This window comes from Temnothorax nylanderi, unplaced genomic scaffold (assembly GCF_030848795.1).
Source record: "Temnothorax nylanderi isolate EJ_2023f unplaced genomic scaffold, tnyl_v1.0 TNYL_tig0006_pilon, whole genome shotgun sequence".
NCBI classification, from domain to species: Eukaryota; Metazoa; Arthropoda; class Insecta; order Hymenoptera; family Formicidae; genus Temnothorax; species Temnothorax nylanderi.
In genome coordinates this window covers 1,978,385-2,005,535 of record NW_027249068.1, presented here as the reverse complement: position 1 = coordinate 2,005,535, position 27,151 = coordinate 1,978,385, and the positions used below count along the sequence as shown (strand labels likewise).

Here is a 27,151-nt window from a genome sequence, read left to right as displayed (position 1 = left end):
ACCTAAAAAGTTTCTGCAACCACCCGCTGTCACTCCGCGCACCCACTCTCCTTCGAACACGCTCATCTCCCAGCGTTTCTTCCCGGCGCTGATATCGTCCGTCGTTAAGGAGTCGGGATTCAAGTTGCATATCTCGAGCTGAGTGAAGTGGCGAGTGAAGTCGTGGAACGACATCCAAAATTCGCCGTCCATGTCGAAGGTCAGGCCGAGTTCCTCCTTCTCGTGATCGGGGATGAATCTCCATTCCGGTGATCTGTCGGCGGATGACGAAAGCATGAACTTGGAAGCGCAATCGACGAAGCGCGGAGGGAGAGTACTCACTGATCGCTCCAAGGCCCATTCCATTCCGCCTCATTTCCCCAAGGATTCCGAAGCCTTAATAGAGGTATCGTACCATTACGATTCGGCATGTGAATCTCCACGTTCTTCACTTGGGTAATGCTGTACGCATGACCGCGTATCAATCCTTGAGGCGTTTCAGCCTCCAGTATGTTGGGATCGGGCTAAAAGGGACGAGGGATCAGAGTAATAATGGCCTGAAGCCTGCGAGAAGAATAAGTATCATAATTGTTAATTCACCTCGATGGAGCAACCCAGTAATGAGTTTCTCTCAAAGGCTTTTAACAGTATGTTGAACAGGTTTGGCGGCGTTTGGTCCATTTGGTACATTTCCGTTACTCCACCGGTAAAGTCTTCCATGGCCTCGCAGGTTGAGCCGCCCTTCAACGCCTCGTAGGAGCCGTGAAGTTTCGCGTACGCCTTCTCGAGAAGGGCGCTCCAGAACTCGTTATTCTCGGCCGAGTGCAGATATACCAATTCCCCGCGACAGGTAGGCAACCGATCATCGATCACCACGTCGACCCATCTACCGTATTGCCAAAACCTGATGCGTATACATATCTTATGTAAATGAGCTCTCTTTCCAAGCTAGCAGTATCTCGTAATTGAACAGAAATATTGTCGCGGAATCCAGATGAAGTATAATATATTCGTGACATTCTACTTGATGATTTTTGAACGAAACTGCCGAATTCGTAGATATAGACAATCCGGTTTACATGATAATCAGTAAGATATAATTTGCATGCAAATTGTATTGTTTTTTGCCACGTCGGAAAAGCGATTGTTAGCGAAACTGGACGCGTCGAACCTGAAGTGGAAGATTCCAGCGTAATTTTCCTCGAAGCTCTGATCTTCTGGCATCACTTGAAAGAATAGATTCGGATGCATGGTCAGATTCGCCACGGCGGCCAGCAACCAGCAATCTCCCAGCTCTCCCTGCTGGACGTCGAATCTCGAGAAGCCCTCCACGAAGAGCTGAGGATCGTCCGCGATTTCCTGCGAAGTACAGGGCATTGTAGGTCGTTTGAGAGTCACCCTCCCTCACGTGCTCGATTTGTAAATTATTCTCGAACGGACGCTAATAAAACTCGGGATAACTCGGGAGATTTCTGACCATCGGTCGCTTCCATTCTATGTATCTGTCCGGTCTGCGGGAGAAGTATAGCGACGAGTCGTTGGCCGGGAATTCGGGATCCTCGAAGAGCCTTCCCGTCGCCAGGCATTCTCGTCTCAGGGTGTTGAAGTCCTGGACCTCCCCCCGTGGTCTGAAGCCGGACCCCTTCTCCCCTAACTGCGAACATGCGATTTGTGCGTCAAGTCGCGGCGGAGGTGTACGAATCAATTATTTTTTTTTAAAAGAGGTAAAAAGAAAGGAAAAGAAAATCGCGATCTAAAGATTTTCGATGGACGGCCTACGTTATAGCAGGATTTTCCGATGAAATTTTTCGTCGTTCGTATCGCTTTATCGTCGCACGGTTTTTTACGTTCCCACGTTGCGGAATTTTCGTCGCGGGACTTGCTCGGTGAGCTCGCTACCGAAGTTTTGGCAGCAAACTCGCGTTTGGCCGAGTAAAGGATGTTATTGTTCCTGCCGATTATTCTGTCGTTCGTGAATAGCGCGGCCTCGACACTGGATCCAATTTTCAGAACCGCGAGACCCTCTTGCATGTAATTGGAGTAGCGATAATTGGCGTATTTGCTACGCCGTAGATCCATCTCGGTAAAGTGACGAGGTGAAGCGGATCACTTTGTATGCATGGCGGAGAATAAACGCGCGTATAAGCACTCAGAAAAACCAAGTGTCCCTCCTCGAAAACGTGCAACCGATACGGAATAAAGAACGAAACTGCCCGACGGAATAGTTCCATTGTTCAAACTTGGAATTTCGATACAGCTATCATTTGTGGAAATAGTGGTGTGATAACGTACGATAACTATACGGAAGACAACTGACCGCAATTTAGATTACGATATTGCTTGATAAGCGTATGCGAACAGCTGCGCATATGTGAAGGGATAGCAAATTGATGCATAGTAGGTACGCGATGCAGAAGTGCATTTTTTAGTGTTCCATTGCAAAATGAGCAACTATTCGATAAATGTCCATGTCGGAATATTTTTATTCTTATTAATTTGTATTACAACCATTTTTTAAATTGTTTTCTGAGAATATTAAAAGATGGAAGGAATTAAAATTAAATTAAATTAAAAGACTCGGCAATCGAACCAACTCAAATCGGCGAAGGTCACCCGTGACAAACAAAATGCCAAGCACGTTGATACCTGACCGATCTTTGCGAATTCAGCATTCCGAAAAGGAGAACGTTTCGATCTATATTTAGACTGTTTTCAATCTGCTACGATATATGTAATATATTTATCTGTTCAATAAATATCTTTAATCATTATTATTTACGCTCTATTTCATTTTTTATCGTCGGTTTTTCTAATTTTCCACTTTGCAAGCTAAATTTGGAAAATTTCTATATTGGGATCCGAATAATTTACATGCTTTTGTAAAAACACGTGGCACGAATACCATTGTGTTGACACACATGCCATGACGCACATTACTCTACTGAATGAATACGTTTCTATCGAGTGAATATCATGCAGGGAATGTATTGTATCAATTACACATTTCTCGTAACAATGTCGTCATCGTTAATGCCATCACCGTCGGTGTCGCTAGAACACCTTGCATGCGTGTATCACAAACGACGTGAGAATAAATTATGCGTGACATTTAAATTAAAGAGGGTTTTAGTATCCACATTGTGAATGACCGATGACCATTCCATTCCAGATTAATTGCAGGCTTCTCGATATCAATCTGCGAAATATTTTCAGAGTGAGGAAAATGGGAGGTGATACATGAGAGGAATTGATCAGTCGTGCGATTTTCTCGATATGTTACGATATTTTATTCCAGCTGTGTGAATGTTACATGATTTTTATGAGAGTGTTTAGTCATGCTTTTATAAAAAAAGACTCGTATATTAAGTTGTGCTTTGTAGTAAAATACGAAGATAATATACATCCCATATATACAGTTTTTAAAAGGATAATAATTTAGAGACGTTCTATACATATAAATAATCGAAAAGAAAAGAAATACTTTAGTTGGAAAAAATAAACCCCAAATTAGAAAATGTCATTATTCAAGAAGTAAACAGGAAATGTTCCTAATAAATTAATAATTCTTTCAAATTTCTGAAAAACAATTTCATTAATTATGCATATCTATTTGTACTTAGATTCCGTTATTATTATTGAACTATTGTGTAGCCAAAGAGCCTCTACCATTCATCTTAATTTTAATAATAATTTTTATAATCCTAATCGTAGTTGAAAAATATAATTAAATATATAATAAATAAATTATAATTTAAATAAATCACTTATTGCTCAATTAAAATTTATCTTAATTTACAACAAAAGGAAACAAATAAGGAAACAATAACAAAATCGCTTGAAAAGTACACTGAGCGACGGAACATTTATTTCGCCCAACACTCGTCTCAACGAGATAGATTTCGAGAAAGATTCAAAGATTTATCCACTAAAGGGAGGGTCTACTATCGAAACGGAGTTTGCGTGTGCGAGCTTCATGACTCATCGGCTGCTGACCCTTTGCCTCCGCGCGACAATTAAGCGTACCACTTTGATGTTGAAGAGCGACGGTAGGAATCGCTTGATCTCGGCCGCCGTCTTAACGAACACATCCTCGGCGCCACCTCCGTCGCCGTGATCGCCGTACCCGTAGTAGCTCATCCCGCACGCTCGTTTCTTTCTCTCTCTTTTTCCCTCGACTACGCCCAGATCCGAGAATTATTCCGAATTATTTCGTAAAAGTCAATCGTCCCTGCGACGGACGCAGCTGGAGCCCGGAGCTTCCGACGTCGTCCCGATATCCGTCAACCGTCACGCTCAGTCACGCTGGTACTGTACTGGCACGAATTACGGAGCGCGAGAAGATGCCCCGACCGTCGCTGGTCGCTCCGACACGAACGTTAAAACCGTTATAACCTGACGGATTCTACGCGCTACGCGCCGGGTTCAGCCTAGCCACGAGCCTAACCCTCACCCATGGCTTTTCCTCAATTCCTCCTCGCGTTCCGTCACGCGCCTGCACGCGCCCAGGTGAATACGGCTCGCGAAATAACCTTGAGAAGGCAAGGCACCTTTGCCATTCAGTGGCGGCTTCCGGGCTCGGATCGCGATTGGCCGCCGTTCTGCAACCTAGCCAATGGCGACGCGCCCGCCTCGAGGCTCGCCGCGCCATTTTGAAAGTCACGCGATTCAGCGTGCGCGCGATTTAAAACGGCGCCGGCGGTGTCGGCGGTGATTCATGCGTGTTCATGTGACTTCCCCGCGGCCGTTAATTATCGAGATCACCTGATCTCACGTTAATTAGTCATTGTGTCTATAGTCGCTGTAGGGAGTTGTGTACAAAGTCGCTTCAAAACTCTCGGAACACGTAAGATACTCACCTCCACCTTCTTCGTTGCTTGTCGGACGAATTCCGGCTCGCGTATCTCCCTGCTCCATCCGTACGAGCTCATTTTCAAGGGCTCGACAATTCTTTATCCCGATGATCTTGACAACGGGTGATTTGTTGCACTGATCGCGTAGTCTTAATTCTCGTCGACGCGCGACGCCGAGACAGATCTTTGTTCTCACCGATTAACCTCACTTTTTTTGCAGCGCTGCTGTCAATATCACGCTGATTCTGTTATCAAGGTTGCGCGAGTTATGACTTTTATGACTGTGAGAAGTTTAATCGACATTGATACGCGAGCACAAAGGATTATCTCTCTGGACGACTGTATTGTGTACCAATTCTGGACAGGATCGTACAAAGAGCGTCAAGCATTCGCCCTTTTTAACAGATTCGTTTTGTATGTACGTATACCCTGGTAAATCATTCAATATTAATTTAATATTGTCACATTAATTTGTTAGAGTTGTTATATATATTCTTATATTCGAAATTATAAATTGATTATTAAAGTAATCAATATACTGATAAATATTTGAGAAAAATATAAATTTAAAATATAATTAAATTCGAATTACATTCATAAAACTCTAATCGCATATCTCATATATATGCCTGAAAGAATCACGATCGTGTCATAAATAATTTCTATATAAATCTTTAAAACTTCTTTAAGTCTTTAAAACTTGTGTCTAGAATTCTCTCCACCCACATCTGTTGTTACGTACACTTATTCCAAATTGTTAATCGATTACTGAATCAATACTGACAAACATTTGAGAAATATGAATTTAAAATATAATTAAATTCGAATTAAATTCCAATTGCATATCTTACATGTGAAAAATTTCTTGAAAGAATGCTTTTTGTACAAATCGGCTGTCTTTAAAACTTTGTGTCTAGAATTAATGCCCTCCACCCACGTCTATATATTCGAGTCGATGAGGTAAACTTTATGCACTATCAAAGGGACATCTGTGTCGAATGTTTACCTTACACCAGATGTCTAAAATGCACTACTGATGGAGCACTATTGATTTTCGGGACGACTGCCAAACAGTTTCATCCGAAGACTGGTATTACAGAGTCGCTCGAGTCTGGAAACAATTTCCATGTATCGATGATTTCGGTCGTTATATATACGACTTTTGCGTGCCGACAATCGGTCCCGACAATTGTCTGCAATCACACGCAATTATAACCGACACGCAATTTTGCCTGCTTGTAAACACAATAGCCAGGAGCAGACGATCCGGGATCGCCGCGCCGTAACTGTCACCTGTGGATCGGCGCGAAGTAACGCGAGTCGCCCTATACTTAACATCCGGCCGTGTCTTTATCAGCTTTTACGAGCACCTCCGAGGAAATTGGATCTGTCGCGTTTCGCGGAAACCATTCTCTACTACGTCACGGTCGGCTTAACTGGCGCGGAGTCAGAATCATCGAGTTGCGACACGGCGCGCGCTATCGTGACAGCGATTATTATTGCAAATCACGTATGTCATGTTTCGCCGCCGGTACCGTAATCATGTATATTCGTACGCGTGCCGGTTCAACCGCATGTTACCATTTCTAGCTTTTATTGCCGCCGGCAATCGTATCGTGTGCCGCGCAACGTGACAGTTGTGACGATTGTTAACGCTTGACGTCATTCGGTGGTCGGAAATCCATCACAAAGGAAAAAGATGTTCTATGTCTGCAGACATACGGACATCGTTACGTTGCAAGATAAATAAATTCACTGGAAGATACGCGAGGAGAAAGAGACTTGCTGAAACGCAAAATTGTACGGAACACGATTTCGTATCCAAGAAAGAATTTTATTCCCATATATCCTGACAGAAAATAGAAAGCATCTCGTGAAATAGTAACTTATCGATGACCCTTACCTTAGTGTTTTTATATATAGAATGGCGAAAGAAATTTATGTATAAAAAATGAGACATATGGCTGATAAATACGCAAACAAATCTCTTGCTTTATCAAAACCGAGAGTCGCTTCTCGTTCTGACAGGGTTGATCTTTCAATCTATTTTTATTGAGTATTTTCAACTTAACAAAGTACTATTCACTCTATAAGCCCTAATTTTTTTTTCATTAAATTCTACGCGTTTATGTAGCGATTAGATAGTGGGCAATTGGAATATTGTTCTCCCAACTCTAGTGATTCTTTATTTCGTGCGATAATCTGGGAGCTGCACCCTTTTTTAGCGCTATTAAAATTGTGGCACAATGCCGAACGTTTTATCGATCCAAGGGCGCACCCTCGTGCAAAACGTGTGTCACGGTCACTGTGTCATATTAAAGATGAACTTCATCTCTCGTCCGATGGTTGATTTAGATACGGTCTACCCGACAATTTAACAATTACCGCAATATCGCGGTTAAAGTTGGTGAATAGGATCGTTTAACCGGAAATTATATCACAACAAATAAAAGGCTCGTGCACAACGATGATAAATGGGAATATTGTTAAAATGAACTAATTAGCTTGATTCCATTATCTAATTTACACGACTATCGTTATCCGACTAACTATTGTTGCAACTATTACAATGCTCTCCATATACGTTGCGTAATACTGAGGTTTTTTCCCAATAATAGAACTTGCAACAAATATAACAATGATTAGACAATTAAGTTTAAAGTATTAGTATCAGAATAATTGTGCCAATGCAAATAAAACGTTATTGTACAATTTTCTTTTATTATACGAATTTTATCCGTTATCTTTTATCTCAATTTCACCAATGTCGAATTCATTGCACTGCCCATAATTAATAATTACGCTTACAATTGAGCCTCTCTGTGTAACAAGACCAATATCGCGAGCGTTTTGCGGATCGCCCTGTCGCAAAATACGTGAACCGTTGTTTTTTTTTCGCGCAATTTGGGGCACAATTCGAAAACCTGGTTACAGATGAGATGACATCTCGGATGATACCGATTCCGCGGCGCACGTGATCGTGCCGAAATGGACGCGGACGAGCGTGTGGTACGTGATACACTGGCTGGCATATCCGGTGAGATTCGCTCTGTTTCGGAACCAACTGTCCCTTCCCTCTTCAACCGCCCGAGCTATGTCGCCAATGCGGCGCCGATATACGGGTTGCCTGCTCTGCTTACACGTTGCACCGCACTGAACCGCTTTTCCTTATAAGGGATTCTCGTACATTGCCGAAAAAGAAAGTTTTAATTCGCGAACCGGTTCTCTTCGCTACTCCGTGCATAATATTATGCACGAATTTTTTTTATACAGATGAAAGGATAGCCGTATCAATTTTATTATATGCGAGATATCGCATCGTGTATATTAGAATAGAATTTTATCACGTATTTATTGCTCTTAAATATTTTTCAAAATTGATTTATTTAAATTTGTTTGAGAATGTTAGTACATTATCCTTGTCTCTCTTCAATTTTAAGCTGCAGGAATTATGAGTTTTGCAGTAGATAAAGCTTTCGTGGCAGTTTGATGTTGTTCAGAGCTCAAGATCGAGAGACTTTCAAGCCGAGGCCACGAAGCACGTTTTCGACCGTCTAATCGCATAAGTTATTTTGGGAATTTTGAAGAAGCTAAGAATGAGTCATTATGTTATGAGAACAGCTCAGACGGTTCTTTTTCGCCGTATCAAATAGAGGATATTTTCCGCGTTTTGTAATCGTTTTGTAAACTCATTGTTATCAGTGAGAAGAGTAAAGAAAGCTATAGGTACTAATGAGTCAGTTTAATTAATGCCACGCACGTTTTGTTATCGATGAAAATCGGGAATAAACAATCTTTGAATTTAGGCAAAAGATATGCTGGCATTAATCCAGCAGATGTAAATTACTCTTTTGCAAACAACAAAAATATTGATGACAGCAAACAAAACAGAGATTTATCTTTCTAATCTGAACATTTATCTGTCTAATCTGAACATTTATCTTTCTAATCTGAAGTTTTAGAAATTAAAAATCGTTATTACAAATGTTTTTGTTATCTACATGTAATTTAATTCTATTCTATTTTATGGCTTTCCTTCATCGAAATTCGATGCTGTTTACCTTAATTTTTGAGTGCCTAATGCTCAAGTGCCGCAATGTTAACTTTTAATAAAGTTCGAAATTGAATTTTGAAGATTACTGAGGAGGTTAATAAAATTTTGACAATCACATAGCTTTGGAACGTAAAATATACTTTGCACAAGAGAAAAATTCTTAAATCTATTTATAACGTTGAAATTTACTCGTTTATTGAAATGCTGTTGCTGTAGAAGAGGTAAGCTCCCAATTTTAAAAGCGATTTCACAAAATTCTACTCAAAGAATCATAATCTCAAGAGGATCGCGAAACATTAAAGCTCCGCAAATGTCGCGGAGACGCGAGCACGAGGGCAGGGTGTCGGATGGCCTAAAAATATGTCGACGATACGCATCGTGCATCGTAGTTCGCGCGTACGAGAGGGTTCGTGTTTTACATTTAAAAGTGAATTTGGCGATGCGCCAGGGGTACGTTAAAAAAAATTTCTCTCACTGTGCGAGGACGCACGATTAAAAAACGCGGTGAGTTTTGATCGTTATATGCGTTTGGCTCGCGTGGAATGTCCACCACCGTTCAACGAGCCAGAAAACATCAAAGAATCAAGAATAAAGCACAATCCCAGTCAGAGTGACCGAAAATCTTGAAATAAATCTCTCTTTTTGAGTCGCGCGTCACGTTTCAGCTAGAAATTACACTCGTGAACGAGTACTGTTGAGGATTTATCGATGCAATTATTAACAACTAAAAATTACGCATTGAGTTCATTTTCGCTGCGAGTATAAAAGGAGTACATCGCAGGAGGATTCAGAAGATTAATAAGCAACAATATACAGCGAAGCTAAGGGTGCGTGATAACAAACCTTGAAGGTGGTATTGGCAGGATGGTGCACATCGCCGGAACCGGAGAGCCCTCCTCGTAGCAAACGCGACAGAAGATTGTAACGACCTACCGTTGACCACGCGTCCTTTGTCGCTTGTACAGGATATCTGAGCAAAAATTTGTTTGTTTTTTTTTTTCGTCTAATGTAAAGTGCGTGAAAAAAAAATATTCCCGAAGATGAAGCTGATGCTGAATGAGGGAGAATGAAAAAAAAAGAGAGCAAGCAATACCAATACAAGTGTTATACCAATCTGGTTTTCGATATTATTATTATTATTACTTTATTGCAATCAAGCAAAAGGTAAGGCATCAACAAATTGTTGCTATGAATCCTTCCAGTATCCAGTAAATGTGGAAAACTGTGTATATTAAACATCATGGAACAAGTGTCGGAGTAAGTAAATCGATGTTAATTAATTCAAGCATTAATTTAGATCGCTAAATAAAGAGAAAAGTTGATTATTTTTCCACAAGTTATTCAAAGATTCGCCCGCAAGTATCTGCTTCATAGCTTCGTTGAATTTATGTTGAGGTGTTTTTATTTTTTTTTCGTCTTCTCAATTATCCCAACTTGCTCTGTAAATTTAACAAATTTCCACGGCAGTAGCATACAACATTTAAAGTAAAACAAAAATTTACATTAAACAATCTTTGTCACCGAAGTCACAACCTTCGGACATATAGCGTCAATTTCTTGCACCACATCTTAGATCTTTTCGCGACAAAGGAACATTTCTAAAACTGAAGAGTCGTGCGAAACACGATAGATGTTCCGAGCTGATATTTCGCACGTGGCTCGTCTCATCTCGTTTTACGATCAAGCTTTTAAAACTTATTGCCAAGAAATTAAAGTAAGCTTACCCTTTCGCGAATTTATACGTTTTCGGCGGTCGACCGTCCTCAACGATGGTTTTCACATAGTAGTACGAATAACTCGACATCGTTCCGGGTCACGGAGTCGTAAGAAACACGAATTGGGGACAAACACGATCGGGGGGCACGTGCGACACACGCCGCGCCGGGGTTCCATGCGCGAATTGTCAAATTGTCATCCGGCCACCGCGAATCGGACTGTCATCCTCTTTCCTTCGCTGCGTGTTCGCGTATGCACGCGTAGCCCGTGCCGTCGTTTATACTTATCTACTCCGCGTACTCGAGTGCACGGGCGTATATATAGTCGCCGCCAACGTTACTGAGAAAACTATGACGCTTTCCAAGATGTGACAATGTCGGCGTCCAGCGCAGAGATCTCATTGCCAGCGATGCAAACGTCCCTGAGAATGTTCGCCAAAGAACGAACGATGCAAAACGGAAAGGAAGGGAGAGACAGCTAACAATAACGTCAACTTGCTCTTCGATGAACTGAATGTTAAGTTGGACCAGCACAGGTAGCAATCCGCTTTCGGCTGATACAAATATAAACGCTAGATAAATCAAGAGAAATAAAGAAACGGAGAAAAATAAAGAAACTGATAAATGGAGCTATAAAGCTAATCATTTTTCTAGAGGAAATTATTCAAGGGAACTGTTGAAGCATTTTCCTACAACTACCTGAAATTTATAAACAGTTTATAATGAGCTTATAAACGAATTCATTGTAATCATCGGGAAGGAAGCTTATGATGAAGTAGTAACACGCTACCTTCCATAAACACGCCTTTATTACGTTTCACGTACAGATACATTATAGTGGCTGACTTTCATACGCTACGCGCACGTAAAGTACGTCGTCGTTGTAAGAAAAATAAAAAAGGGCTTGTGCTCTTTTTATTCCCTTCCCTCCCCCCGCCCCGCCCTTCCCATTCCCAAGACGCGTTCATCGATCGTTCAGCCTACGGAGATTTTTACATCGATATTACAGTGTAACATTTTACTCGACAGCCATAGCCACATTTCGCGTATCCGTATCTCGCTGGGAACCTCAACCCTTTAGACAGATAGGACAATACGGCCGTACTGTCTCCGACCGGGGGTTTACTTTACGTCGAAGACGAGACTGCTCTCGCGTTCCTTAGACTTTTAAATATCAAATGTATATATACACCACAAAAACATTCCTCAATCTGCAATTTCCAAGTTTACGCACCCACGTTTTTAACGTTGACTTCACGAGCTGCTACGTCACCCTGATTAATTCGCGCTCGAAGATCCACGTTAACGAGTGATACAATAATTTTATAAATTCCTGCCCCATTGCTATCACGGAATTATAAAGTTCATTCAACGAGATCACTTTGCGTAAGAGTATGTGTATGTATGTATGTATGTGTGTATGTGACGCTTAACGTATTGAATACATGTGTTACGTATTTGGTATCTTTCGTCCCCCTCGTATGTACACAATTTGCCTATTTTGCACCCGTTTGTAGCAATCTCTTTTCTTCCGACTTACGATAGTCGCGTGTCTTTCTTACGGAGACCCACTCGCGCGTCAAAAAAAGTGTCGCCCGCGCGCGAAGAGAAAAATTCGCGGTTTCCCCCCGAATATCCCCATTCACAGGAGAGTCTCCTCGGAATAGTAACGACGCGAGTATTCGTTGTCCTGGGCCCACGGAGGCGAGGAGAGTTCTACGAGCTGCGTGTCCCTGATAATCGCAGTTGTCGTGGCCGACCGTTGCAGCTGCAATCGGCGAGCGACCATGCAGCTGAGCGCGGCCGGGCAGCCTCGTCAACCCCCCTCGGATAAATCTCAGCAGGAGCACTCCTCCCTCGGCAGCTCGTGACCCAGAGAGTCCTTCATTGCAAAAGCGAGAAAGTCGTAAAATATTAGGGCCAAGGAAATACTAAGATCGGAAAAGATACATTTCAATAGTAATGCAAGAAAAACTATAATCGTTAATGCTTCCTTTAGGACTGTTACTGAATTCGCAAGGCTGCAATGAACAGTAGTTCAGAGAGTCTTCTAAAAACGTTTAGAATCTCAAAAAGATGTCTTATCAATTCACAATCAAGGAGTTTGCATCGTAAAAAGTGTATATAGTGTCTACACAAAAGGCATATAGAATATATCGATATATACGATTCTATTTTTTATTTTTTACATTTTTTCTTATGCAAGGCTGTAGATTTATAGGCCTCTATATTTCTTAATTACTACTATTCCTCGTTTCACATAGGAAAGCCCTTGATTGCAAATGTTCGAATTCGTCGGTGGACAAATTGCGTTTTAGTGCTAAATACCTTCGATCAAGGACCACGGTCATGTACAGATGGAAACTTTGCAGGACGCCGAATGTAGGGGGGAGGTCAAGTTACCTTCCTTAGCTCCAAATTGCCCGGCGTGCTCGAGCGTTGCGTTTGCGTTGTGATCTTCTCGTAGGGGATGGTGCCTCTGCAGAGCGCGCTCGGGTCCAGACTCAGGGTCGCCTTCAGAGTATTCTTCTTCACCATACCGTTCACATTACTGACATTGGCGTTGAGGCCGATGGTACGACTTGGCGAACAAGTGCGCGTATTGGGCGACGAGTTCGTCATGGTGTCGGGCGGGGTGTCCGAGGATTGTGCTATCAGAGAGTCGGAGTTGGTGTCGGTAGTCGTTGTGCTCTCATTGCCATTTTTGCGATCCGTTATCGCGTTATCGATGTTGGCAGTCATATGACATTCATCCTCTGGACGGTTGTTGCCGTTGTCTACGTTATCGCAGTCTTCGATGTTGTTGGTTCGATGTATTGCCCTGCTGTCTTGTCGATCCGATCGGTCGATCCTACGTTCGTCCTGCGAAAGTCGTGTAATATAGTAATAATATAAACTGGAATCGTAAAATAATAAAATAAGTATAGCGTATAACATTAAATGTAATGGAACATTTGTTCTTCTTTCGTTATATCTCAACTTCTAATAGCCATTATTATATGATTTATGTTAATACGAGAAAGAAAATTTATCACAAAGGAATATAATTAAAGCGTTAATTAAGATAACAATTAATTTAATGAGAAAATAGTTAAATGCAATTCAAGTATTGATAGATTTCCCAGAGTTTTCAAATATATTGCAATTTCCGCTCACCTCGTCGTCACGATCTTCATCGTGATTGTTGTCACTGATCGTTCCCTCAAAAGCATCCGTGCCAGAGTCGTACGTATTGCAATTAAATTTTCCTTTCCGGCATCCCGTTGATTTCGCGTAATTCCCTCCGTACAACTTGCAGTCTTCGATTGATTTTTCATTTTCCGGATCATAGACGGTGCCACCCATAGCTTGATCCACACGACGTGCAACGGACCGTGGATCGACGATCCTCGGTTGCATGTAGCCATCCAACTGTCGGACAAGTTTAAAGCTCGCTTTCTACGTGTATGTCTAACAAGATATAACACTTTCACATTTCATCTTATAACTATACCGACATCAGACTGCACGTTGATGCATTCCGCTTCCGGGTCCGGTCTCATGACTGTTATTTCACGATCGCAGATTGGCAATATATCGAAATTAGGCGTGGGTTGATTTATCACATCAGGATCCTTTGTAAAAAAAAAACATTAATTTGTAGATTATATCGTTTTAGATTATATTTAGATCAAATAATGAGATTGTGACTTTATATAAAAATAAAAATACAATGTCGCAATAATGAACGAAATAAAATAAGACTAAGATTAAATTAAAGAAAACCGGTATGGTTGAAATCCCTTGTTGCTCTCTCACCTGTAAACAATAGCCAATCCTTTCGGCAATGGTGGCGAAACTTGGTCTGTCATCAGGGCGTGGATGCCAGCACCGCGTCATGATTCCATATATAGGATCTGGGCATCCCGCGGGTTTCTCGAGACGGCCGCCGGACGTTACCATCGACATGACTTCGCGATTTGCACATCCGGTGTAAGGCATATATCCGAATGACATAATCTCCCATAGAAGCACGCCGAAGGCCCTAAAAATTACATTGCAACGTTAGGAGCTTTATCTGTTAATTTATATTAATGAGAAAATGTTCTTTTCGACTCGTACTATAAAACTTTAATTTTCGATGAAAATAAATTACGTAAAAAAAAAAAGAAAACGAAAAGGCGTGCGTATTTCTGAAAAAGAAAATTGTATGGGATCGAATGACGATTTTAGCGAATACGAAATACGAAGTCTCACCAGACGTCGGTCTTCGTGGTAAATATGCCGTCCAAGAAGCTCTCGGGTGGCATCCACTTTATGGGCAGCATCGCCTTGCCACCTTTCCTATAATAATCGCTTCGATAAATATCCCTGGCCATACCGAAATCCGCGATCTTGACGGTACGGCCCGGTCCTTTGGTAGTCAACAAGCAATTCCTAGCGGCAATATCTCGGTGTATAAAACGCGCTTCCTCCATGTATTTACAGCCGTTCGCGACGTCGTAGCCGCACACAATAAGGTCTAGCATCGTTAACGATGTAGGTCGGTCCTGCAAAATCAAGAATATGTGTATGACATGCGTCCTAGAAATTAGATAAAAATACGGATTAAAAATATTCGCGAATAAGCTGCAGCTACTTTAAAGTAGGTGGAGATTAAAAACGTAAGTGCAATATATTTCACTCTCGCTTTTCTCTTAAGTTGATAGTGTATAGTTATTAATACTCACTGATCGAGGCCGTTCTTCGCGCAGAAAATTCTTGAGGTCACCTCCGGCTAATAATTCGAGAACGATGTACCTCGGATGTTTGTCGAAGGAGACACCGATAAAGTGTACTATATTAGGATGATTGAATTTGCTCATTATCAGTGCCTCCATCATGAAATCCGCTTCTGCCTGCGTCGTGGATAAAGACGGTAGCGTTTTGACGGCGACGGGATGTTCCTCGCCGCGTCTGTATTTGTACACGCCCTGGAAAACTTCGCCGAAGGCGCCTTGGCCGAGAGGTCTGCGTCAAAAATTATAATCGATCATTCTTACTTTATTCTGTGCAATAAAAAAGAATAAATAGTTTTAATTTTATTTTTTATGTTTGAATTCTTGGATGAGGGAAAACCTAAAGATTTTTATATACAAAACGTTGAGAGAATAATCAATTTGTAAAATTGTCTAGTGCATCTGATTGATATGCTAATTATAGACATTGAGAACATCCAATTCAATCTGTACAATTGCGTAGTATCCGATTGATATGTTAATTAGTCTTGGTTTATTATATTCGTACTAACTTCACTAAAGTAATACAGTCGCGAGGTATTTGCGGCAAGTCCTTGAAGCTGTAGAGATTGCCGGCAAACTCGTAGTTGGGGTTGAATTCGGTCATCATCGTGTCCGACACGTTTCCTGGACGCAATGCAGCTAATTCGGTGCCGTTGCCGAACATCACTTGACGGCGATGCGAAAGCGCTTTCTGTTTTTGGTATCGTTTATCTGCCGGAAAATGTAAGATGTGCAAGCGGAAGAATTTTACGTAAGAATAAAATAATTAACGAAATATTTAAACAACAAATATTTCGCGATTAAATATAATGAAAGAGAAAGAGAGAGAGACTGGTGTTATTTAAAGATTAAGATACTCATGATAAAAGCTAAAACAAGACCTTCACAAATCATCTCGCTCTTTGATTGTATCTGGAGGAATATTTTTAATAAAATAATTTCCATCATAGCTATTATAGTCTTCTTGCGATAAAAATCAGTCTAGCATTATTTTATTTGTTATATTATAACACTCAAGGTTTTTACTTACAAGATACTAGGCAAATTCCAATAATAGTGAAGAGGCCAATGACTACACCTAGAAGCTGAATTAAGTGCGTTTGATGTCCACCTTTGGAATCGTCAGTCACTGAAATTCAATACGATGTTACTTTGCATTTAACAACGATGGCAGTGATATGTCATGGCAGTTGCGCTTACTGATGCAGGATTTGGAGTCGTTGCTGAGCAGCCAACCCTGAGGACAGAGACACTTGGTCTCGCTCAAGTACCGATCGAGCGCGACGCAGCGATAATCGCAACCGCAACCGCTGATCGCAGGTATGATGAAGACCTCGCCTGGCCCGGAATGGACTCCAGATTTGAAATAAATGTCGGTGAGCTTCTGACTGGCGTATGAGTAACCACCCTCACCGTTTCCATTGTTGTGTCCGGCATTACCACCTGAAGAACGTGAAGTTATTTCTAAGCTAATTAATTGAGGATCGTCATTTACGACGTATCTAAATCAGCAAGATTTATTTCAATCAGTATTTCTTCAATCTTAATTCTGATATCTCAATTGCAATATGTGATAATATCTATAAGCGTTATAGAATATTTAAATGTTTTATTTCTCTTTACCGACGTAACCACCGCCACCACCCCCTGATTGGCAACCGCCTCCACCTCCACCGAAGCCTCCGTTACCGTGGCCTTCATTTCCGGACTCGCAACCGAGTCCTCCTATACCTCCATAAATTAATGGCGATCCCCAGGTCTTTTGTTGAAAATTAGGCTTCGTACCGTTCCAATTGGCACCGGGTCCACCTAGGAGCCGAGGTTCCATTCGAATTTGCATTTTTTTCTATTTCAAGTTGCATTGTAAAAACGCAACTGAAAGATTTTTATTATGCATTTTAGAGAAAAGAGCTAATTACCCATGCGTTCTGAAACATTGGACGGAGAAGATGAAAGTCTACCCGCGGGAAAGGAACCGCGCCCATGCTGTAATCCATCGTCCATAGAGGGATTCAACCCCAAACCACCGCCACCACCCGCGATTAAGATAGGTTCCAGTTCGCCGTTCGCTTTGAACTACAATCGATTACGGGTCTACGTCGAACTTGTACAATAGTGAGAAGGGAACTAGTGAAAAATTGAAGCAAGACTTTCTTTGTGCAAACACTGTTGTGATTCTAATGAAATATCTACGTGACTTATTGTTAGTTATATAATAAGAAGTGACGCGTCTTTTATTCTTTGTTATTTTACTAAATTGCTATAGTCATTATTTTACTAAAGGCATAATATTTATCATATTTTATTTACCGCAAAGATGGCAGTCGCACCACCGCCACCGCCACCAGGATTCTTAAACTCGATCTTCTTCACTTCTCGCACTTTTGATGATGTCTGTTGCGGCAATAAGTCGATTTGATCCGACGACTGACAGGAGGTTGTCTTTAAGCCGAGATTCTGATTGACAAGATCAATAATATCAGTATCAGTATGTTGCAAACAATAATATAAACTGAACAAATAGAGGACATGTCTAGTAATTTGTAATGCAACTGGGAGAAAAATTTTGCTTCTGCAAAAATAAGAATGACATTTTTGCGAAGGTATGCAAACTTTTGAAAAAAATCGATTTTAAAATATTCCGAAGGGGAAGGAAAAGTCAATGTTGAAACAAAAAATTCATTAACTGTGGGTATTATAGAAAAGTATCAATGAAAGTTATAAAGTAGTAGAAGCTTAAGAAAATAAAAATAAGCTTATTAATATTCCAATTCACATTTTATTTTCCTGAAAATAAATTTTCACGTAGAAGAAAAGTTTATTTTACATCTTTATTATATTCTTTTATGTAGATTTCTTATTCCAGTTATATTAGCAATACTCACTTTAGCACAGGCGTTCGTTCCCTCTTGACCCATCATGAAATATAGCTGGTCGCCTTTCTGGAGCTCTATGACACCGCGAACAAATGCACCCAGGGTGATGCCGATGTTACTTGAACCCTGTCCTCCTCGTGCTCCGACGGCGATTAAACTGTTTTCGAAGACAATTTATAATTAGACAGGTCAAAACAACGGATTCGTTATCCGGCAAATCGGCAACTGCCAAATTAATATTAATTCGTGAGTTAATCTCTTTGCTAAAATTAAATTGCCTCCTCACATGATTAAATTGATATTAATAATCATTATGCCAATGAGACGTCTTAAAATCTTCCATTATTATCAATCTATATTTCTGACTAGATCTACTAACGTGTAATATTCACCGCGTGGTGCGGTCCACCGTTGGATTCCATTTAAAGGAATTAAAGGAAAGGGCAATTTATCCTCTTCATTTTGTGACGGCGACAAGAACTCTACATCTGTGTTATTACATTTCTCGTAGGTAGGACCATTCCTGCCGGTAGCTCCGCAAGTGGTAATTCGGATGACTGAACACAGTGTAAGATATAATTTGATAACAGCGTAAGATTAATTTGATAAGTTTTTCAATACAGATGTAAAGAAATAAGATATTTTATGTATGCAAACATCTTCTTTTATGTATGCATAATTATTGCAAAATTTTATTCACTTTTTACTTTTTTAACTTTTAATCTACTATAAAAAGTTTTTTAGCTATAGAAAAAATGTTTTGATCAATATAAGTAGTAAATAAGCTTTATATAAAAGAAATATTTTTCTGTCAAGAAAAATCAATATAAGATTCATAAAAACATTTTTCGAAAAATTTCATGTCTATAATAAAATAAAATTAACACGTTACACAATGTACATGTATAAATAATTTAAAAAATGAATAATTAAGCTTTATTGAATGCGTCACAACTTCATACCTGTCTCGTTTACAAAATCCGGATGCTGCATTGGCACTTTCTCGGATTCAATAACGGGTCGGTAATAATCAAAATCGCCTACAACTTCCCGTGGAACCCCTGCAAAAAAGAGACGTTATTTATGTGTGAATGGTAGATGGGAAAAAAAACATAACTAGCTATGTAATAAAGAGACGTTTAACATTATGTTACAATTACCAATGCCGAAACATTCTGGACTCAGGGAAATATCATCAACCGCTATATCACCTTTCGAGGAATACCCTCTGGACGCTTCGAATTGCAAGTGGTACCTACAAATGCGTGTCGTATCGATGACATTTAGTTCCTCATTGTTCGGAGCAAGGGTTAAACCAATTTTGCATTAATTGCGTTTATCGCTACGTAATTTTCTGTGCTTACCTGTATTTTACATCTAGAGCAATCGCCTCGTTGTACCAAGCGTCGTGATCAGGTCCGTAGGACCACCACAAGTTTTCGGTATGATTTCCATATGGTTTTACTTGGACTAAAAAGAGCCCAAGAGATGCGCTATGCGCACCGTGTTTGTGATAGAAAAAGCGTACCTAAAAACATTTTCCGTTCACAAGATATTTGTTAAAATAAAACTTTCTTATTGAAAACGTTAGAATAGACTTCTATCTAAACGCTTTCTATCGAAATAATATCTATCAGATATCTATCACTTTCCAGAGATATTTTTGAAAATTAAATGCACTGTACATTCATAATCGTTTGTGGTAAAAAAAATAGATAGCCAGTGTTTCAATCTCAAATATAAATTTAAATAATCAATGAACGTTCTTCCATATCAAATAAATTAGTGAAAAAGTCATATTGATTTTATCTCATAGATTAAATCTGTACTCAAATTGTTCCATATAATTTTTCACGACTTGACTTTATTGATCTCAACCCAGCTGATCTTTATGAATTCATAAAGATCAGCTGTGCTATCTGGGAACCGCAATTTATCGTTCTTAAATTTTTTATAGAAACATAAGACCGAATCAAATCCCTCTGTTCTTTCAGAGATTTAATTATATATATATATATATATGTATAGAGAGATGATAATTCAAGATATTCAAGATTATAAGCGTTAAATGACAATCGAGTAATACGTACTTGACACGACCGATAATAAGAGCTGTTAGGGTCCCTGCTGTAAGGTGGTGTCGGATTATACAAAGGACTTGTCATCGTGGCTCGACTGCCGTACTTGACAGCCGCATGTTTAAAAGCCATGTTCACGAACGCGTACATTCCTGCCAAATAGATGACGATTTATTATTCTGCGAATAATGTGTGTTGCGCTTCTCGCCGCTTCATCTAGTCTCAAGCGCATACCAGTTGCATTGCGGTAAGTATGATCGTAATTGGGTCCGGTCCTTTCGGTTGGCGTAGGGCCACTATGACGGGTCCAATTCAGAGGTCTCCCAGGGACGTTCGTCCATCCGCACCAACCGTCCTCGAAGTTGCACTTCGCGTTCGCCGGTATCTTGTCTGCGAAATATTTTTAAATGTCCAATTGTACGAACATACGTCTCAAAGACGGGGCACAAGGAATTCTTACGTCACGAGATACGATATTTAAGGAAATGTAAGATAATGAATTTAGGATGTTACGTACCGCACTCGAGCGCTTCGTCTTCGCCGTCGACGCAATCCTTCGTGAAGTCGCAGACACGGGTCCTGTTTAAGCAGGGACCGCTGTTACACCGAAACATGTTCTTGGTACAATCCTCGATGGATTCTAAAATGGACGCGCGAAAGAGTTATCGCTTTAATTATAGAACTTAATTTTTTATATACATTGACTGGCAATCGTATACGAATTTCGCATCTGCTTCAAAATTATTATTGCTTATAAATTCCTACGATATAATCAAGCGTATTATTTTTCTCATTTAATTAACTTAATTAATTTAATTAACTTAATACTTCCATGTATGAAGGGATACGTATATGTAAAGCAGAGAGGTAAAAGGTCATCGTATACAAGTGCCGCAATTATCACAAAGGTATAGTCGTCATTGATATAACACGACGATCAAAATATTCCATTAACTTAATTATCTGAAAATATTTTTTATAATTACCTGGAAAGCAATTAAGTAGGCGAAGGTTGTCGACGCCGATGCTTGAATTAGAATAGGGCAGATAGACCTCTAAAACTAATTTATAGGACTGATCGATCGCGCGTAATGAGAAGCTGATCTTTTTCCATCTAAAACAACGTGTTTAAGCGTATTTAAAAAAATCTATATTATCATAGAATTGTAAAGAAATATACACATACGTGGCGGTGTTATTTCCGCTTTTCGTCACCGCGATGGAACTCATGTTGTTGCTGTTCGTTTGTATAACAAGATTTATGAATCCGTACTCCATTTCCACCATATAAAGCCAGAATTCGATACGGCAACGCGGACCCGTGCGAGCAATCGATTTGGACCATATTTGGGCGTCCCCTTTGCCGCTGAACCACAGGAAATTGCCTTAAGAGAGAGAACAAAACTAATTAATTTTCCTAAAATTTACATTATTATACGCGACATCGTAATCAAATTTTAATTTTAAAACTGTTTCACAAATTGGTTCTTTTAAAATTTTAATTTGATTCTATGGGCCAAATTCTACAATGTCACGAGATCTTAGGACTATAACATCCTTTTACTTAAATTTGCGCTTTATGTCTCAATTTCTCCTGAAAAAAAAAAAAAAAAATACAAACGTCTCAAAAATTTCGTACCGTTTGTGGAGTTGTCGGCGTCCGTTCTCGGAAAGGGTTTTGGCAAATCGCTGCGCGCCTTGACTTTCTTAAAACCCTGGGTCTTGCTCCAGTCCCAGTCGCATTCGATGTCCAAATCACAGTAACCCATTTGTGGGGTCTTTGGTCGAAGTGCCGCTAATTTTTCCTTCAAACTTTTACCATGCAACATAGAGCAGGAAGTCACCGAGATACAACAACAAATCACGACGATCCGAAGCAGCGAACCGCCGTTGCTGCCGTTGCTGCTATGATCGTCTTCCATTTTTCAAGACTGAAATCATACAAGTATTTTGGTTTATATATAATAATGTATGAGATACACACACACACACACACACACACACACACACACACACAAATAGAGTGTTTATGTATATACTGTAATTTTATTTTATTATACATTTATATATATGATAAAATCACTATGTGTGTACGTGTCTATATATATTGTGATCTCATTTTATTTAAAATAGAATAAAATAAAAAAATGACTCGCGCGTTTTTAGAGAAATCTAAATAAAGATGAAGTCAATATGTATCGACAAGAGCAAATATCTGCGCGATACAGTATTTCTAGTATGATATTTATTATATTCGCATTACAGCAAATTTATGAATATAGTTTATTTCATTTATTTTTCATTTTTTGATAATTACAGCAATATCAATTCTTTAACATAATAGTATAATTAATTAAATTTATGTCTTTAATGAAAAAGCAAACGTTCCGTTTATTATTATTTCAAATTTAATTTTAATATACATTATTCCTTATATACATCTTATTTAAATTTCACAGTTAATAGGAAATTTATATTAATTTTGACAATCTTTTACGAGTATGTTAGGGAATATGTTTTTTGCAAGGATGTTCCCTATGCAAGAGCAATACTGTTGAAATTTACACGTTGAAATTAAATATTTAGAATATTACGTCCATATGCCGTCATCCGCATAGCAAAATAGTGATTGATACAGCATCAGAGATTATAAAATTCCGAGGGAAAACGAATTAATGAAACGAAGCCGTGAACGCCGGAAATAGAATAATTCATTTCCCGATATCCCTTGATTTCCGGTTTGCGCGCGGGGACGATGTTATGCCTGTCCGCTGCCATCATCAATACGATATTTCAGAGACGACTGATGTCATATACGTTTATTAAAAAAACGGCTAAAATACATTTCCATGTATTTGGTCCAACACCGATTACAATATCTTCTCGCTTTCCCAGGTGCAGAGGAAGTTTTTCAAAAATGAGAAATAAATATTGCTGATGAAGAGATATATTTCATCTATAAAAAATGTAGGATTACGAAACAGAGAGAAGTGACGGAGAAAGAGAAAATTGACAACATACAGATGTGTACCATATGTTTACTAATCAGGAATTATTTTCAACTTCTGATTCGCAAATTTTCTAAGAAAATGAGAAGCAAAGATGAAAAGCTACAAATTTATATTTAGCTTTAGCTCCAACTTCAGTTACGGCTTTAACTTCTGCTTTTTTGTTCGAGCTTGTTTTAGCTTGAACGCTTCAGTCCCCGTTCTGAGCTTAATCTCTTCCTATTTTCAGAATTGCTTCTTGTATTATAATGCACGATGAAAATTTGTTAATGCGTAGTTCGATGCGCGCGAATTGCGCCGCGAAAATCACGTAGGAGTAACAATTGATCCTATTAGATCAATTCCGCCTACACGTATTCTCTCTCTCTCTCTCTCTCTCTCTCTCTCTCTCTCTCTCTCTCTCTCTCTCTTCTTTGGCGAGCGATGCAATTACAGTTGTTAGAGTACAGTATTGCTGTAGAATGCGCGGTGATCTAACGCGCCTTAACTCGCCTCTATCTTACAACGAGTCGACGAGTCGCTCGGAACGGGCCGGAAATCTCCCGGGAGATCGCAGTGGCGCGTCCGCGCGATTTAGTCCAATCTCCGCCGAATTTTCATTCTCTTTTCGAGCGCGATTAGCGGGCCCGACAACGGGCAGCTATTGTCAGCTTGGAATATCGATCGTACACCGAGTATATACCCGCGCTTGCCGGCCAATCGTGGCACCTCCCGCGACGCGGTGATCATTCGAATGCCACCATTAATCCCAAAGAGCTCTGACTGAAACACTCGACGTCACGATTCATCAAGCCCCGCTCGAGGAGAAAAAAAGAAATCCGATTTCAACGTGGAAAAGAGGGACGCTTCGTTCGCGCGGAAAAACGCGCGACCGCAAAAGTGAAGATTTCGCGAAAATGGAGATTGCGGCCGAGTACGTCAGGAAGAACTGGAATACGATGTACTCTTGTGCCTTTTTATTGACTTGAGTTAAAGATTTATAATGTGAAGGACCGAGTAACAGCTTGAATTATTTATAGTTGGATCAGTCATAATTATACTGTTTGTATTAAAGTCACGCTACCAATGTTTTTTTTTACTTACTTATTTATTTATTTACTTCAGAAGGGACTTTTTTCTGCTGGTGAGAAAATCACGCGCGGTGATGGATCAATATATCGATGATTTATTCACAGCACCTTACTAATTCAGGACCCTCTCTTTCTTTCCGTCTCTCGCTCCTCGATTAATTCAACTTTCAACACGGTCTGTCTGTTCACCAAAAGCACCAAGACACAACGCGATGTAAAATGTACTGCGCGCAGGATGCAGCAACGACGAGATCCGTCTGATCTCGTGTCTCGTTAACAGCAATCGAGGAAAGCGTTTTGCTCTTTCCTTCAGATACATCTCCCTTTCTCTCTCTCTCTCCCTCTCCTCTCTTCCGGAGGATTCGAGCAATCGCCCGGCTTATGATTATTTCCGTGGATTATGTCGCGCCCCTCGTTTCAATAATAACATGGCCCGTGCCTCCAAGGGTCGAGAGCCATGGAGACCGACCTTTTGATCAATATCGGCAAAATTCGCGTATTTACGCAATCGCGTATATATACGTAGCGACGCTAAACATTCCTCGATTTACGATGTATGCTGTTTTGCCATGCAAGCGACGGCCCTTTGAACGGCACACTTCGAGCAGCAGAGCATTGTCGCAAAGTCAAAGCAGACAATGTCGTAACGTAATTAAGACAAGTTACGTCGATATCGCGCTATGTATAGTTTTCTGTCGTGCTCTCGATCCTGATGATTTCTCGCACGTGCTGCGTTTGTGAGCGCACACGAGACACGTGCTCCCCATCGTTCCCCTTTTACATCAGTTCAAGGTAAAAGATAAAACAAGGAACTCCATCAACAACTGGACAACTAAGTTATCGGACAATTAAACGATTAATATTGAAATTAATATAAGCGATTGCTCCAATTAGGAATAATTTCTTGCCGCTATTAATATCAAATGTGACGATTGCTGTAATAACGCATGACTGGTTCACAGGGTTAGGAAATAATAATAGTAATGAAATTGTAAACAGATTGTGTAATGATGTATTGGAGAGAATGAAAGGCGACGTATGGACGAAATTGTGGAGGGAGAAGGAATGTAAAATGAAGAAAAGGAAATAAGAACATATTAGGAGCGTGCGGAATGGGTATGAATGTGAGTGTGGATGGAGTTAAGGTTCTATTGTAAACCAAGTCCCTTCTTGGCTTTTTGCTGAAGGAATAAACGATTGATTGATTGATTGCTGTAACGGATTTAGATGGGCACTTTTTTATTTTATGTATATTAAAAATATATTTTTTAAATATTAAAATGACATTAAAGAAGATTTTTAAGATATAGATTTTTTTAAAGTTCGATTCAGCTCGTAAATGGCGATTTTAGTTTAATCTTTGATTGTATATCATAACGGTTGTATAATTCTCGTATTATTAATTTTTAAAAGTGTATATTATACATACTTAATACATTTACTTGTAGTATATATGTATATAATTATATACAGAACACGTAAGAAGTTAGATATATATTTTCTTTTCTCTTAATTTTATTGTGTAGGATAAGGCATATGGAATACATCTAAGGGCATTATTCATAGTCAGATCTTATATTTAAGATCGTCTTAAATCTGGTCAAAGGCAGCTTAAGACTCCATCCAGCCAACGAAATGACCGTATAGCGTCTCGAAATAGTACTTAAGACGATCTTAAATATAAAATCGGGCTATGAATATCGGCCTAAATTGCTTTTGTTGCTTGTGAAAATATTTAGTGATATGAGGATACTACTAAAGATAAAAGGTTAAATTTAATTTATTTTCTTTTACGATTTTATTTTTAGCGGTCAACATCGCACAATGCATTTATTATCAATTAGTATTGTTTATTTAATAATATGGAGTCACGCTCGAATAAAGCCAAATTCTGCGCGTGAATTTTACACTCCTCCATTTGTATATTTAAGATTTATTTTTTTTTATTATCTTTAAAAATACGATTACACCCTGAAAACTATACATCAATAATAATAAAATAGTTGATATCGTAACAGAGATTATTTATTGCAAAAGTTACTTCTATCCCCTAAGTTTTACGAAATCAAATAATTAATTTTACGCGACGGGGATGTACCCGATGTACGTGTAGAATGTAGAGATACGGGCTCGAGGTTTTGGCAATTAGTACGGTATAAGCAGCAGAGTATAACCACATCAAGTGCCATATTACCACTTTCGGATGGAACAGCCCTCCGCGCTTCCGCTTCTCTCAATTCTCCTCGTCGAATATCCGTAGCACCAAATGCAAACACAAAACGAGCAAGGTCTATCCGTGCACTCGCGACGGTACCGAACGAGTTTATTGCGTCTGAGAATTTCGGGCGCCCCGTGCGTTCGCGCGGCAACGTCGAGGGGTCCGAGAGATACCCGAAGAGATCCCGGGCATCTTGGGAAGCACACTTCGCGTTCGATCGCACATGGGAAAACCTCGAGATTCCGCTTCCGGCACCCCGATTTTCGCGCGACAGCACCGGACCGCGCGGCGGGGTGACCCGGGGCGTCCCTTCCGCCCCCGGCACGGGGAAACGTTCGACGAGGTATTCGGAGGTGTTTTACGAAGCACAAAGGTCGCGCCGCGGCCGCACCGTCCCGCCTGTGCGTGGACACGCACGCGTGCGCGCGTGCATCGCGCGTGAAAGCGATCGGCGTACGTCGCTCTGACACGACCGGGGCGGCGAGATCACGCACGCAGCATCACGCCGCGCTCTCTTCTCTAGGACCGCGGCTCCGGCCGGAG

At 40.2% G+C, this 27,151-nt stretch overlaps 2 protein-coding genes and 1 long non-coding RNA gene across 13 annotated transcripts in view; 1 reads left to right on the top strand and 2 right to left on the bottom strand.

The window, feature by feature from the left end:
* The window catches only part of Calpb (calpain-B), a 15,750-nt gene extending 4,943 nt beyond the window's left edge, over nt 1-10,807 (bottom strand). Inside the window, exons 1-7 of one of the 8 annotated variants that reach the window (XM_071716636.1) lie at nt 10,608-10,807; nt 9,727-9,853; nt 1,457-1,633; nt 1,151-1,338; nt 580-883; nt 322-503; nt 3-253 (exon numbers count right to left, since the gene is read on the bottom strand). In XM_071716636.1, coding sequence (XP_071572737.1) covers nt 3-253; nt 322-503; nt 580-883; nt 1,151-1,338; nt 1,457-1,633; nt 9,727-9,853; nt 10,608-10,687 — 1,309 coding nt within the window. In that variant the 5' untranslated portion in view covers nt 10,688-10,807. Of the gene's footprint in view, nt 1-2; nt 254-321; nt 504-579; nt 884-1,150; nt 1,339-1,456; nt 1,634-1,758; nt 2,363-4,002; nt 4,424-4,835; nt 4,978-9,726; nt 9,854-10,607 lie in introns of those variants that run through there. The other 7 variants (XM_071716665.1, XM_071716658.1, XM_071716675.1 and 4 more) reach the window with 7 other exon arrangements.
* LOC139778709 (uncharacterized) lies at nt 4,647-18,721 on the top strand. 3 transcript variants are annotated; one of them, XR_011719646.1, is made up of 4 exons: nt 4,647-4,822; nt 5,050-17,179; nt 17,261-18,480; nt 18,604-18,721. It is a non-coding gene; the product is annotated as an uncharacterized lncRNA (long non-coding RNA). The 3 variants fall into 3 exon arrangements; XR_011719649.1 differs by lacking the exon at nt 4,647-4,822 and having other exon boundaries at nt 5,109-5,247; nt 5,747-17,179; XR_011719650.1 differs by lacking the exon at nt 4,647-4,822 and having other exon boundaries at nt 5,119-5,247; nt 16,567-17,179.
* Alk (Anaplastic lymphoma kinase) lies at nt 12,375-27,151 on the bottom strand. 2 transcript variants are annotated; one of them, XM_071716445.1, is made up of 25 exons: nt 26,585-27,151; nt 21,952-22,243; nt 21,499-21,697; nt 21,299-21,426; nt 20,830-20,952; nt 20,547-20,702; nt 20,325-20,464; nt 19,599-19,762; nt 19,395-19,489; nt 19,197-19,295; nt 18,614-18,791; nt 18,244-18,391; nt 17,669-17,815; nt 17,278-17,434; nt 16,982-17,167; nt 16,559-16,801; nt 16,389-16,487; nt 15,868-16,069; nt 15,308-15,587; nt 14,835-15,127; nt 14,397-14,622; nt 14,096-14,212; nt 13,755-14,009; nt 13,002-13,460; nt 12,375-12,480 (listed from the first exon to the last, which is right to left on the bottom strand). In XM_071716445.1, the coding sequence occupies exons 2-25, from the start codon at nt 22,232-22,234 to the stop codon at nt 12,436-12,438; spliced, it is 4,422 nt and encodes a 1,473-aa protein (XP_071572546.1). In that variant the 5' UTR covers nt 22,235-22,243; nt 26,585-27,151; the 3' UTR covers nt 12,375-12,435. The 2 variants fall into 2 exon arrangements, with proteins under 2 accessions (XP_071572546.1, XP_071572554.1); XM_071716453.1 differs by lacking the exon at nt 26,585-27,151 and adding an exon at nt 24,404-24,600.